A 15,177-nucleotide genomic window follows, 5' to 3' on the forward strand; every position below is an offset into this window, starting at 1 on the left:
AAATTTTGTTTTCAAAAAAGAAATTTTCTCATTGGACCCTTGCTTACGTTCCGACATCCGACTGCGACATACGACGTATTGTAGAACGAGCATTAGTGAAAAAAAAAATTATAGTTGAACAGCTGTCCGGTAGCTAGATCGGCGGCGCCATTTTGGGGCCCAATGCTGAAACAATGAATGCGACGACCTTACTTCTCCTGTCGTTCATCTACGGACCATGGTTCCGACATCCAACTGCGACATACGACGTATTGTAGAACCGGACATAAGACAGATAAGATAGATAAGACAGATCGTCTGGCATCCCCGAATACCGGCCTATGACGTCATTTTGATGTGAAAATGACGTCATTTGACGTCTAAATACGTCATTTTGCTGTCAAAATACGTCTTTTGCTTTGCTGTCAAAATATGTCATTTTATTTCGCTGTCAAAATACGTCATTTTATTTTGCTGTCAAAATACGTCATTTTATTTTGCTGTCAAAATACGTAATTTTATTTTGCTGTCAAAATACGTCATTTTCTTTTGTTGTCAAAATACGTCATTTTATTTTGCTGTCAAAATACGTCACTTTGCTGTCAAAATGAGCTAATTTGACGTCAAAATACTATTTTTGCTATGGGCGACTACCGGAACCGGAAATGGAGGAAACGAAAATTCTCCGAGTGCCCTCTCGCGGCGAGCTTGCACACCTGACCGCTCTACGTTTCCCGCCAACATGGCAAAGATGTCGGCGCTCGTGTCGTTTCCCGCCAAGCCCCCGCGGCAACAGCCTCGGTACGACGGCGGAGCCGGAGTTTCTGTATGTCGGATGTAAAGTAACATTTCTTCCACCCGCGGCTTCTTCACGTCTGTGACAGTTTCGCGACTTGGCCTGAAAATTACGGCGCGCAGGATGGGGCAGTCGGACGACAGCGAGGACTCGACGTATAGCCAGCACCAGGATCTCTGCCAGAAGCTGAACATGGACGCGACAGCCGCGTCCGAGGCCTGGAGATCCTACGAAACTATCCGGCAGAACTACACTCTGGAGGTGGCTCATTTATTGAACCTGCGTCGCGGGCCCGAAATATTTTTTTCGGCCCGAACGATTTTTTTTTTTTGCAAATATTAATCCGCGCAAAAATGTTAATAATAAAGATTAAGAATTAAAGTGTTTAAATCGCAGTAAAAGTGTCGATTTACAAGTTTTCTCTGCAATATTGTTATATATTTTTTAATCGCAGTTATATTGTCGTTAAATATTGAAACAGTTACTTGGGCAATCTTCATTTTCTGTTATAATGACATTTTTTTCCTCCTCTTGCTTTGTTCTCTAATGATATTTTGATGTATTTCATCGGAGTCTAAGGGGAAACTTGTTTTACAGGGTGATCAGTTGCATTGGATAGGTTGCGCAGTGTATGTAGCTTGTAGAAGGTCCTCTGCACCGACAGTGGGAAGAACAGGTGCTAATGTGGAAGGGAATTGTGTGTCGCTGACACGTCTCTTGCAATTGTGTAATCTTCCGCTGATACAGTTCTTTACAAAGAGCAAATCATGGGCGGATATGGCCAATATGCCACAGGATTTTCGCACCAAAATAGAGAAGCTAGAAAAAAATTTTTCCGTGTCTATGGTGATATTTAAGAAGTATCAACCAATATTCAATGATATCTTCAAGGATCCAAGAGAGGATGTTTCTAGACCGCCTAGGTCTAGAAGGCATAAAGCGATACCTTGTACACCTGCTAGAGTCTTTGAATTCTGTTGGACACTGTTTATATGCATAAAAGGTGCAATTCCTGATATCTTGGATGATCTTGTTAATTCTTACCATCTCTTATTGGTCTGCTGCGATCTTATATACAGCAATGCTCTGTTATCCAATAGAAAAGATTTATTGAATCCCAAATTTCCTGGTGAGTATCCAATTTAATAGAACAGACGAGAATAATTTTATATATCTATATTTTACATTTGTATTTAAATTTTTTGTTTTATAGGATTGCCAGCAAATTTTAACGATGAGAACTATACTCCTCCGCAAACAGCAGACTGCATTGTTAGTTTGTTGTGCGAACGTCACGAAGCGATCCCTGTTGACGCTAAAGTTATAAAGGAGTACTGCATGAAAAATTATATCATTAAGCTATTTAATGAAAAAATCCTGCGTGGCGATCAATCAAACTTTTCTGGTATATTAGAGGCATTGAATTTTGATGGCAACAGTAAAGCTGTTAACAAGGCTTATGAACAGCGTGTTTTGAGCGTTGGAGACTTTGATGAAAGAATTTTCTTAGGTAAAATTGTTATTTAATTATTATTTGAAAATTTTCATAAGATAATTAAAAAACACATCCAAAAAAAATTTGATACATGCATTATTGAAAGCTTGAAATATGATTTTGCATGTTCTATGCTAGCTTATATCGCTTTTGTAAATATTTACATTGTTAAGCAAAAATCTGTAAATATTGTGCAATTAATAATTTATTTGCAACTTTTTTTAGTCCTGCTAAAAATTTTTATTAAAATTGTATTTAATATCAATCAACATTAAAAAATTTTGTCTTTCTCTTTTCAATATTTTACATTTTATTATTATTAGTTGCTTATAACATATACTATAATAAATAATTTATACCTTATAATGAAGCTATCTGAATGTGTAGATTGATAATGTTTCTAGTTGAAAAAAAAAAGAGAAGAAAGAGTTTAAAAAAAAGAATTGCTAGTAATTTATCTATTTTAAGTTTTTTTTTCTCTTGAAACAAATTTGTGTATTTGCTTTGTCGTGACTGTGCTTTGTAGCTGATTGGAGAAGAGTAATTTTGAGCAGCATATCAAATTCGGATAGATCTGGCCAAGACATTAGTAAGAATGACGAGTTTGCTAAAGACGTAGTCTTAAAAGGTGGGATATAACATTGAGTGTGAGAAATTCTTATATTTTGAGAGGGTGCTTTTAACATTTGAATGATTTTAATGAAAACTAATTTCTTTTGGTTACATTTTAACTCCACAATGTTCCTTTACTTAAATGAAAAGTTTGTTATTTTAAACGAAAAAGCGATTTTCTCTTTTTTTTTATATTACTCTTTTAAATTACAACCACCCATTCTAATATCAATTTATGATTTGTTTCAGGCCATGATGCTAGTGAAAACATTGGTTCTCCTACACAAATGATTGATGATTTTCATGAAAAACTACAAATGAGCAAATTGCAAAAGGAACAGTACGCTGGGGTAAGTTTAAAGAAAAATATTTAATATTAATTTAATATTAATATTAATTAATACATATATAATATTATATATATTATATAATACTAATTTAATATTAATATTTGATATATATATTAATCTATTTCTATAATAGATATATAAATGAATTTTTATTTTTTTTAAAGCCTATACAGCATCTAGCACCTCCCACACCATTGACTGGCCGTAAATACCTTCGATCAAAAGATATGTCTAATATAACACCAGTGACAACGGCAACTCAAAGCGTCATCAAGTTGCAAGCTCTGATAGCCGGGCAATCTGCTCCAAGTGATGGCTTACTACAAATGCTGAACAATTGTTCCCAAGATGTTAAATCTTCGCTTGAAGCAAAAGTTAAACAGATTGGTGAACAATTCTGCGCAAGTTACAATAATAACAATGTAAATGACGGTTCGACATCCGACTTTGGAAAGAAGCGTCTTGTCATGGGACAAACTCTGTTTTATAAGTTACTAGAAATGATTTTGAACGACGAGAAGCGTAAAAAACCGAATGATGACATAACTGTGAGTTTATATAAATTAGCTATATAATCTTCAGATTTTATTGCTCTCCTGTTTATATATTAATATTTGTTTATATTTGCAGAACCTCCTTTTAAATGAAGTTTTTATTCAGTGCCTGTTTGCCTGCTGCCTCGAGATAGTTATTTATTCGTACAAGAGCAACGACAAAATGTTTCCATGGATATTAAAGGCTTTGAATCTAGATGCGTACTATTTTTATAAGGTCATAGAAATTATAGTAAGAGCCGAGGATCAATTGTCGCGAGACGTTGTCAAGCACTTGAATCAGATCGAGGAGAAGATCCTGGAGTCTCTGGCTTGGCGGAGTGATAGTCCTCTCTGGCAAACAATCGAATCTTTGTCGGACGGTGTGCCGAGCTGCGAGGAGGTTTCCTTACCTGGTACTTTAGAAATTATCGATCCAAATGCACCTGGTCAACCCGTCTTGAGACGGATTGCTTTGGATCGAGATCGTACTCATCATGACGTTCAGCAGAGTCCGATTTCGTCTGCTTCAGAAAGGTATGTATCTATAGCAGAGCACTAAACGTAAGTTCTTACGTCTGTCGTAGCGATAGATGTAAAGCAGAGAAAAACGTAATATGTGTGTACAACAAGCCTTACTTTATATCTACGATTACAGAACTTGCGTTTAGTTCTCTACCATAGGCCTAAAAGGAGAAGAAATGTGGTGGAAAAAGTTCTAATTTCTTCGTAAATTAAAATTGTATGAATGTACATATGCGATATATAAACAGGGTGTATATTCTCGGGGAAAAACTGCAAATGAATTTTGTTTTATCTTGAAAAATCAGAGAATTAGATTCAAGGAAGTTAAAAAAAATTGCTCTTTTGATAATTTTACTCTTATTTAGCATTTAATAAAAACACGTCTAACATGTCTTTGCAATATTTAAGTTTTTATTAAAATTTTATGTGATTTTTATATTGATGATCTATTTCAGTATCAAAATCTTATGTAAGTTTTATAAAAAATTGCTCAATTTTTAATAGGTAATAAACTAGTGTTCCTTATTTATTTAATAAATAATTAATTTAATTAAATTAGAAATAGAAAATAGAAAAAATTATTCAAAATATTATAGAAAAGTCATATATATGTGTAATAAATTCGAGGATATAATCCCGATCGCACCTTAATTGTTTTTAACTTGTCTAGATTTCAGTCGCCTATCGCAGCATCCGGTATAGCAAAGAAACGCTTATTCCCCGAGACCAGGATCACCGGGCAGAGTGTCCTGAGAGTCGGGCAGAGCGTACTATCCTCCAACCGAGGAATGTTATTAGACGGCCAAAGAATCCTCCTGGTACCCGACGCGGTTTCGAGAGCCTCGGGCGCGCAAGCCTCGAGTAACAATTCCGCGCAAGGAGCGAACAAAGACGCGGCTCGACCCAGGAGAACGGGCTCCGTGGCGCTGTTCTTCCGCAAGTTCTACAATCTCGCGTGCGTTCGCATGCAGGATCTGTGCAACTCGTTGGAGATCCCGGACACCGACAAGAAGAAGATCTGGACGATCTTCGAGTACTCCGTGAAGGAGCGTACCGAGCTGATGAAGGATCGACACCTCGATCAGATCTTAATGTGTGCAATTTATGTGATATGTAAACTCGTGAAGATGGAAAGGAACTCGTTCACCGAGATTATGCGCTGTTATCGGCTCCAGCCGCAGGCGGAGTCGCATATTTACAGGTCCGTTCTTATCAAGAAAATCTCTAACGACGTGGACATGACCACGACGAGCAGTAACAACAATAACGAGAAGTCGGAGGATAACGGCGCCGTGGCGGAGAATATCACTCCGCCGACCCCGACGAACATGGCTGGGACGTCGCAAAACTTCGACGGAGAGGAGCGAGGCGATTTAATTAAGTTTTATAATACGGTATACGTCCCGCAAGTCAAGGAATACGCGAACAAATTCGGATCGGCGCGCGGTAACGTCATGAATCTCTCGTTGAGTCCTCTGCCGAAGGGAAACGCACCTGCTAACTCGCCGGTCAGACGTGTTACCGGTAGTATTATGACACGTACCCTGAATCCGAAGGCTATCAGCGCGTCACCGGCGCCGCAATTAAGTTACTGCTTCAGTCGTAGTCCTGCCAAGGTACAATTGATTTTAATCTACACAGTAGAACAATTTGTGTTCAATTTATTCTTATTTCTTCTTAACATTTAATATTTAATTTATTCCTACAGAGAGAGAATTTTCTCTTAGAATTTATCATAAAATTCATAGTAATCGTGGAAGAATATTGGAAGAATTTTATAAGAGTTTCTCTTATTAATATTTATACCACAATAAAATATGATATTAATATCTACCATCATAAGTTATAAAACATTTGATTAATTTTACTAAAATATTTAGTAAAATTTCAATAATTTTAAAACATATTAAAAACTTATGATTCTGTAAGTGTTTTAAATAGAATAGATGCCAAACAAGTAAACATATAAAATATATAAATTTTACAATGCAGTGTAATATTTTTAATCCAGCTTAATCGTTCATGATTAAATAATTTTAATATGCAGCATAATACATTTTCGGCTTATTATCAAGCATTATAGTAATAAATTTTGTGGTAAAATATAACGAAAAATTCTCTCTGTGCAATATATTTTCCATTACGCGCCTTACTAATGACATTAAAATAATTATATAGATTTTCTTGTAATTGAAACAATATAATTCAAGTAGTTATAAATTTAAATTTTCTCTTTAATTCTTAGATGTCCTATTTTAATCGATGACCCCCAATTTTTCTTTTTATTTTTGATTGTACAACAAAATGTTTCAAACATAAGTTTGATTTGAAGGGGAACATAAGATGATACCACTGACTTCTTTTTAAAGAGTTCTTTTCAAGGTCATTTAAAGGTTAATTACATTTTTTATGTAAATTGATTTCTCGCAATATTCACTACAAAAAGTTATAAGATGGCAAAAAATTGAATGGTTTATGAAATATTTTATACTTAAGTTTGACATAATTTTACATAAACTATGAAATATTTCGTAAAACTAATTTTTCAACGATTTTACCTTAATACTTTCATGCACAAAATAACGAAAAGAATCAATTGGTGTAAAGAAAACATATAGTTGTTTTTAAACAAGTTTATTAATTGTATGTAACTAGCAGCTACATATTTTTTCTTTCAAACAACTATGTTTTTTTTTATACCAATTGATTTCTTTCATTATTTTATGTATAAAAGTATTTAAATAAAATTGTAGAAAAATAAATATTTTACGAGATATTTCATAGTGTATGTAAAATTATGTCAAATTTAAATATAAAATATCTTTTTTGGCCATCTTATCTTTATAACTTTTTATGCCAAAAATTACAAGGAATCAATTTATTTTAAAAAAATATGGTGAGTCCATTCAAAAAATGTAAATGACCTTTAAATTACCTTGAAAAACGTCTTTTAGAAAAAAGTCACTAACGCTATCTTCTGTTCCCCTTTAAATCAAATAACTTTTATTTAAAGTATTTTGTTGCAATCAAAAATGAAAAAAATGTTTGAGGGTGATCGATTAAAATGAGACCCTGCATATGTATACATGATATACAATATATATTTTGTTTCCTCCATTTCAGGATTTAGAAGCTATTAATAAGATGATGATTTCTGTGGATGCGAAAAAGGGCGTAGGAAAACGACTACTTTCTGATGACACGGATGTAGAAATGACAGAGAGTACATCTCCTAAAAAACCCGCGACTTTTGTTGCGCGAAAACTAGAAAATATCATTGGAGAACGACGAACGCTAAATCAATAAACGGAATATGTGGTAAAGAAATAATGTCAATTGTAACTTAGGAAGGACGAAAAGAACTTTTTGGATCTGCTTATTTGCATTTGAATTGAATGGTTTACGGAAAGCGAAGGATTATATTTGCACAACACAGATGAGATATCCATATCTTTTAGTTGTGTAACGTAAATGTGAATCAGACATCATTTTCTTAAGTATAGTTATATTCTATTAAATTTGGAGAGGATACCCAATCACATTGTTCGCATTATACACAAGTGCTATAATGTTGTTTGTAATTTTATTTAGTGTAAAGTCAGAATTCAATTTCCAGTATTGTTGGGGTTGACTTTTATCTTACCTTTTTTTTTTTTTTTTTTTTTGTAATTTATAATTTACTAAACCAAGCTGTCTTTCAAACCGTAATACACTGGAATCTGGAACACAAAGATGTGTAAGGGATTATAACCATGAAACATTGTATATTGCACTTTCCGTACATTATAATTCATAATATTGTTCAATTATAAATACAAACTTTACGGTATTTAAAATTTGTCTATCTTTGTTACTTTTCGATCATGATTGTTACATAAAATTATCTTTATATAGTGAAATTGCATATATACATCTCTATGTTATATAATTAGTGTATATAAAATTACCGGTAATATCTATAAAAATATTAGCCAATAATTTTATATAAATCACAAAATTAATCATTTTTAAAATAATTCATATTTAAATAAGAAAATTATTTAAATAAGCGAAAAAACATTAAAAATGAAATTTGCAAAAGGAATATAATAGTAGTATTATTGTGACAATAAATTGTAATTCACACGGCGATGTATGGACTGGCTCACCACCATCGATAAATATTTTAATGATAGATTTTTTTAATTGAAAAATCCGAAATCTTGATTTTTTCTAAATACAAATTTGATTAATTACGTTTTATAATTATTAACACACATTGGCTATATAATGTCAATTAAATATTGACTGAAAATTTTGCACAAAGTTTACAGAATATAATATTGTATTACTTATTTTTATAATTTTGAAATTTAATCTGTTAGAAATTTTTTTATCCCTTGTGATTCAAAGATTACATTGATAAAGATACAAACTTAATAAAATAATTTTTTTTTTTTAATTTTGAATTGCAATATCTGCCATTAAAATATTATCCAATTGCGGTCGAACATCTCGTGCACACATAAATATTTCGTATTTGTAAAATAAGTTAAATAAAAAAAATATATATTAATTATAAATAGCTTTTATTTTTGATTGTTATGATTAAATCTCGTTGATTGCATATCTTGTAAAAGTATAACCTAGTCAATATTCGTGAAATAATATTTGATATATATCTGTCAATATATATCTTTTATACACTGGAAATTATTCTGACTATTCCCCAAGTGCGTATTATGATTTGTCCATAAAATCATTACTTTTTCTTTTGTTTCGCAGTCAAAATATATACAAGGTCTATAAAAATATAGTTGCAGTCTTGGTGAAAATAATTATTTTAATGATAGATTTTAAGTTCGGCTATGGGGAAAAAAGAGCAACAAGTACTCACAGCAAATACAAATATCAGAGTTGATATTCGATTAAATTAATTTTCTGTATAAAAGAAAAATATTGATTCATCGATTCAGAAACATTGATTTGTAATAATTGGACATATAATTATATTTATCGCACAAGCGTATCTTCTATCTCGAAATGTAAGTTATCTTTTAAAATTTAGTTTATATATCGAAGATTAAAGAACTCAAAGTAGATGTATAAGTATTTCTAAATTCCATGATCTCATTAATTTGCCATTTTTATCGAACAATGTATAAAATGAGACTTATGAAATAAGAATGAGGACAATTATCGTATTTATTGCATTGAAAGGACTTTGTAACTCGAGCTTAATATAATTGAATATCAATCACGAATCAAATACTAATACTTTTAATGTAATTGAATATAAATGTTCATTACGCACGAGATGATTGTGTTGCTTATTTTTATTTGCATATTGTTCTATTTAGCAGTATTGTCTACATCTATTTCAGTTATCAAGTTTCATTTTTTTTCTGCCGATGACAATCTGATATAAATGATCTTCATCCACTTTTATCATTACAATCATTTATATTGTATTTTTAAAAAACAAGATTAAAAAAAATTACAGATAAAACTACTTTTTACATAATTTGTATACGCGACTAATGGCAATTATTTCTAACATAGTTTTTCTTATAAATAAATATAAACACATCTTTATATTGATGTACTATAATCTTTCATGTATATATATTATTATACATATATATATAGAAATAAATCGGCGATATGTTATTTAAAAAAATATATAGACTTTCTTCTTTATAAAGAGTAAACACTGTTCAAAATGAAACTTTTATCATAAAAATATGGAATATTATGGCGTATAAAATTTGTGAACCTATCTCTACATAAAATGCGATTCATGTTTTACCTAAGATTGAGAAATCATAAACGTGTGTTTTATGAATTAAGTCTTTATTAGTCAAAATCAAATTCAAATCTTATAATAACAATTCTCGCTCGTGTTTCGCGTATAAAATATATTACAATATGTATATATACACAAGGAAAATTTCCATGTATTTAAGATAGGCCCAAGCCTAGCTCGATGTTCGCACGTGCATTTATTATATATATTATATAATGAACATAATTTACATAAATCATGCATAATAGATTAAATTTTAGAAATGTTCAAATATGATGAATATGTAAATTATATATTATACAATTTTGTACGCTGTGAACATTGAGTTGTTAGTCAAGGATTATTAAAATATGTATATTATTGATTGCTGAAGCAATGTCTCTCGAAATTTTGGCAAACTTATTTACAAAACACGATGAGTCCGCAGTAAACGAGAATAGAAAGTTGTGATTGTATCTTCTTTACGTATTTTCCAGTGAAATCGCAAAATTGTAACTCATCAACACTTTTCAATGATTGATTGGCACAAATGTTGGATACTTCAGTACGCGCGGTAAGAAATCCTTTTCTCAGTCCATTGTTTCTATATTATGTACATAATACAGAAGGAATACAGCTTATCGATTATTAAGAATATCGAAATACTGTATTTCGAGTCATTATAATTCAAAATATAATGATTCGGCATATAATTATTCCTCTCTTTAATTAAATCTCTCATCAAATCAACGACCACTTCGTAACTTCAATGAAAATATATCAAAATCTTACAAATATTGTATCTGTATTGTATTACTACATATTTGCAATTGTGAGTTTAATCCTAATTGCACTTCTATAGCTGCATAAAGTATCAACTAATTATTATTATTATTATTATTACTATTACGATTTCATATGTAAAAAATCACAATTGTGTTTTGAAAACTTCTATTATATTATTCAATATAAATTATATTTGCAATTTTTTTTTAAAATTAAACATGATTATGTAATTGTGATACATTAGATTCCTATTTGACAAGTCATGGACATTTGTAGGAATTTACAAGCATTAAAATTGTCATTTACAAGTAGCAAAATATATATACACCGTGCCATATTATTTTTCCTAACATCATAAAAATTTGATTTGAAGAGAAATAATGATTCGTCGAAGCTCTGATAATTCTCTCCATCTTCTATATAAACAGAGAGAGAATTGTCGGCTTTACAATTCCGATTTAATCGGCTTTACCTTCCAGCAGAGGAACATTGGAATATTTTGGAAAATCTACGGCGTCAACGGGATTTTTAACTTTAAAACTAGGAAACAATCCTGTCATACTAGTTCTAGTGTTGTATCCCTTAGAGAAACCGTCCCAATGATTACCGAAGACCTCGATCAGGTCTCCGGCCTTCAATTCCAGCTCGCCACTCTTCCTTGGTTTGTGATCCAAAATAGCTACGTGGGGATGCGGATTTTGTCCCCCGTAGTAATATATATCGTCGAGGGACGTGAATCTATCGTACGCGTCCACGTAGAAGGTTTGCATCAACTCGTACGCGACGCGACACACTTGAGAACTGAACGTGCACACCAAGTAGTCGCACTCGGACAGGAGATGAATGTCGATAATGATTCCCTGCAACGAGGCATCCGAATATCGCTTCGCTACAGACGCCGTTTCGGCAATCTCCGGATCACCTATTATCTCGTAATTCGCATAACGCTTTTTAGCAGTCGTTATCACTTTCGGATCATCGCTAGCTATGAAAACCCTCTTTACGTCCGGCTTGGTCTCAAGCTCGTCGAAATACTGCTCCACTTTAGTCATGTATTCATCTATGTCGTGATAAGCTGCCTCCGTGCCGACTTTATCCGTCCTGCGTACGTGAATGCCGACGATAGGTTTCTTGAAGCCGAGTCTCTCTTTCGTTTTCTCCAGCGTTCGTTTCATCTGATCCTGAGGTCGCATCAGATATTTCAATACTTGTCCCACCCACCAGACTAAGGGATGACCATGAATCTTCTCTAATCTTGGCGCTAGGTCTGCAGGTACGCTGGGTGGCTGGAACCTTGGTTTTGGATAAACATTATCCACTATCGGCAAAGATATTACTTGCTTAGAGGGATCACCAGGCCAATTGGAATGCGAAACACCTGTTGTAGATAAGCAAGTATCGCTGAGAGGTTTAAATACAGATTCCCAGCCGCCCTTCTGATACCTCCAGCCTTTGGATTTTAATATCAGTGTCCTTTCTGTACCATAAGCTACTAGAAAGCAGTACGTAATGTGATGAACCTGGAAATAAGAGATGCATTTATTTTACTTGGCCCTTTTGAAGGATTTAATTAGCATAATTTAATTCTTTTACCTGGCAGCCAAAGCCGCATCCTTTATTTATACTACATATCAATTTCCTTGCTTTATTACAATCGGTAGGATTTTGCAGATATCTGAAATCAATAAAATGAGCAATTAGATTAAATCTGCAAGATTGATATATTAAATATATTTAAATATAGTGACAAGTTGTTATTTATTACCTAAATCTTCTCTGAACAAGATCAGATAAATCTTTTGCTTCCCTTTCCCGCCACTCTTCATAACCATCTACTTTCTTAAGTTTATCGATATTCATTATAAGTGATTTTTTGTGATCCCATACATTTTTCAGCACATCTTGTATCTCTTTCTCCCTCTGATCATATGTAAATTCATCAATGTGCTTTTTAAATTTGTTTAATTCGGCGCTTATATAATACCTATGATGCATATGATCAAATTGATCATCTTTTTTGTATTATACATTAAGAATATTCGGTTTCAATCGTAATTACCACGTCTCCTGAATATCATTTCTCAATCGTCGTCGCATTTCTTCGTGTTCCAAGGAAGGAATGCCGTGCTGCGATCCATCCTGATGCTCTATCAGATCATAATAAGCTGACGCCTTCCCCAACTTATCTTGTATGGCTCCTAAGTGATCACCCTGTATAGATTTTGGTCCTTCTCTGGAAATTATGTTACTTTGTAAATTAAAATTTTTAATATAAATTATTTTTTTATATAAATTAATATATATTTATTATAAATTAGCCTATACAATAGAAATATCCCCATGTCTAAAATTTCAATTTCACAATGTTAATGAATGTTTTTTTTAAACAGATTCTTAATGCGTAAACATACCCTAAAATGAAGTTCTTTAACGCATCGTTTTGCTTCTTCAGAACTTCAAAGTCGCTAACCATTTGTGCTAAGCGTTGTGTATTCTCTTTATTGGCAGTACTGGCATCTCGATTTGACAGGGAATTGGATTTGAATATATGCACAATGGATATAATTAATACTATAAACCATATCATCAGTAATGCTATCCCAAACTTTCCTAGCCAACCAGGTCGTCCGGACCAAATCGCTGGCATTTTGAACAATGTACCCTTGCTTGTGATGTGTCACAACATTACGATACCTGAAAGTACAACAGAATAATGTCGAGTTTTTAACAAAATAACATGTACTTTTTAATTTTTAATAAAATACATCTATTCTTTTATGCTTAAATATATACATGTAAAGTTTCTAATATATTTCCAAGTAATTTTTATGCGCATTCTCAAATTTGATATATGTCATAATATAAAATCAGTGTAAACGATGCAGAAATATAATTTTTATCACATCTTAGGTACAAAAACGATTTTAGATCCGTACATATATATTGACACTATAGACACATTTCGCTAAAAGTATCACTAGCTTTCTCCGTTTTTTTTATTGGATTTCCATGATACTTAATAAAGAACAATGAAATTGAATAATTTCCTCGCTACAATAAGGAAATTAAAAAATAAATACGAGCTGATCTACGAATGAACGAAGCAACGAGGAGAGAGAATACGAAGGAACGTTAATTACTTCCGTTTCTATATTTGCGATTGTTTTAACCTCTATTATCTCTCTATCTTTCCGAAAAATATATATATATATATATGTATATATATATATATACATGCATATAATTATAATGTTATGAACGATGACGAAGGATATTAATCGCCGATTGTGTCATGCGAAATTTCATTTACACGAAAATCCCCGCACAACTATTGGATTATTTGATTTACACACGGTATAAGGAATCCCTTCGTCCCTATTTCGTCTCACGCTCACAGAACATAAATAAGCATCACTATATCGCGCGCTAAGTTCGCCAAAGCTGTGTTTGTGAACGAAATTACTGGTTTTATTTATTTATTTTTTTATATTTTTTTCATGCAATCTCGTTGAACCGCTTTTCTAGCTACTTACGTGTCAACCACTTGTGCTCGTAATCAGCTGACTTACGAAAGAGACGCTTATCAATCATTTGTCACTCTGACGCTCTAAAAGCTTATTTTTTAGTTCAAAAAAAATTTTTACATATTTTTTTTTAATTTTTTGGAATTTAATTTTTTTGTTATTTTATTATTGTCATTTTTATATTTATATTAAATATTACATGTATAAATAAATACATATATTCTAATATTTATTAAAAAGAAGAGAGCAAATGCTTGATTTTTATAATGATATTTCAAGGGGGAACAAATAAATATTCCTCTTCCTCTCAGCACTTTTCTATTAATAATATACATATATACATTCATATATAATTTTCATAGATATTTAAAATTTTTTATATTCTATTCAAATATCAAAAAATTCCATATAAAATGAAGAAATTTTTGCAAATTAATTTTGTTATATGAAATATAATATTAATAATAATAATATAATAATAATAATATAATATAATATAATAATAATAATATAATATATATAATATTAATATATAATAATAAATATATATATTTTTTTTCATATAAAAATTATTTTAAAATTTATTTCTGTTTAATAATTATTTGTTGTTGCGTAAAATTGCCGCTATCGACGACTTCGATATTTCGAGAATCGCAAAATAGCATCTCGATAGACTTTGAATGACGTGCAGTCTTTATGTCGATTTATCTCCGGAATCTGTCAAAATCGTCTCCGCATTTTATTTATCTACTCGTCCAAGTGCATCGAGAAACACAAATATATACAAATATTTGACATCAAAATGATGTCATA

General features: G+C 31.8%; 2 protein-coding genes across 7 annotated transcripts; one reads left to right on the plus strand and one right to left on the minus strand.

The window, feature by feature from the left end:
* The first annotated feature begins 692 nt into the window (after positions 1–692).
* LOC114941378 (retinoblastoma-like protein 1) lies at positions 693–9,585 on the plus strand. 2 transcript variants are annotated; one of them, XM_029316362.2, is made up of 9 exons: positions 693–1,036; positions 1,373–1,904; positions 1,989–2,285; positions 2,797–2,898; positions 3,132–3,232; positions 3,397–3,780; positions 3,863–4,302; positions 4,961–5,906; positions 7,414–9,585. In XM_029316362.2, exons 1-9 carry the CDS (start codon positions 899–901, stop codon positions 7,594–7,596), a joined length of 3,123 nt encoding a protein of 1,040 aa, XP_029172195.1. In that variant the 5' UTR covers positions 693–898; the 3' UTR covers positions 7,597–9,585. The 2 variants fall into 2 exon arrangements, with proteins under 2 accessions (XP_029172195.1, XP_029172196.1); XM_029316363.2 differs by lacking the exon at positions 2,797–2,898.
* Positions 9,586–10,105: 520 nt separating this feature from the next.
* On the minus strand, positions 10,106–14,438 carry FucT6 (alpha-(1,6)-fucosyltransferase 8). 5 transcript variants are annotated; one of them, XM_029316359.2, is made up of 6 exons: positions 14,374–14,438; positions 13,252–13,534; positions 12,900–13,073; positions 12,606–12,824; positions 12,434–12,515; positions 10,106–12,360 (listed from the first exon to the last, which is right to left on the minus strand). In XM_029316359.2, exons 2-6 carry the CDS (start codon positions 13,485–13,487, stop codon positions 11,299–11,301), a joined length of 1,773 nt encoding a protein of 590 aa, XP_029172192.1. In that variant the 5' UTR covers positions 13,488–13,534; positions 14,374–14,438; the 3' UTR covers positions 10,106–11,298. The 5 variants fall into 5 exon arrangements, with proteins under 5 accessions (XP_029172192.1, XP_029172191.1, XP_029172194.1 ...); XM_029316358.2 differs by lacking the exon at positions 14,374–14,438 and adding an exon at positions 14,194–14,367; XM_029316361.2 differs by lacking the exon at positions 14,374–14,438 and adding an exon at positions 14,151–14,367.
* Between the last annotated feature and the right edge of the window lie 739 nt (positions 14,439–15,177).

This window comes from Nylanderia fulva, unplaced genomic scaffold (assembly GCF_048542155.1).
Source record: "Nylanderia fulva isolate GAGA-0341 unplaced genomic scaffold, ASM4854215v1 Scaffold52, whole genome shotgun sequence".
Taxonomy (NCBI): Eukaryota; Metazoa; Arthropoda; class Insecta; order Hymenoptera; family Formicidae; genus Nylanderia; species Nylanderia fulva.

Excerpts from the sequence above, each read along its gene's own strand:
- LOC114941378 (XM_029316362.2), top strand. The coding sequence starts at position 899 with ATGGGGCAGTCGGACGACAGCGAGGACTCGACGTATAGCCAGCACCAG. Across the intron at positions 2,899-3,131 it reads TAAAGACGTAGTCTTAAAAG|GCCATGATGCTAGTGAAAAC; the intron begins GTGGGATATAAC and ends GATTTGTTTCAG. Across the intron at positions 5,907-7,413 it reads TCAGTCGTAGTCCTGCCAAG|GATTTAGAAGCTATTAATAA; the intron begins GTACAATTGATT and ends CCTCCATTTCAG.
- FucT6 (XM_029316359.2), bottom strand. The coding sequence starts at position 13,487 with ATGCCAGCGATTTGGTCCGGACGACCTGGTTGGCTAGGAAAGTTTGGG. Across the intron at positions 13,074-13,251 it reads TTAAAGAACTTCATTTTAGG|AGAAGGACCAAAATCTATAC; the intron begins GTATGTTTACGC and ends CATAATTTCCAG. Across the intron at positions 12,361-12,433 it reads GATGCGGCTTTGGCTGCCAG|GTTCATCACATTACGTACTG; the intron begins GTAAAAGAATTA and ends TCTTATTTCCAG.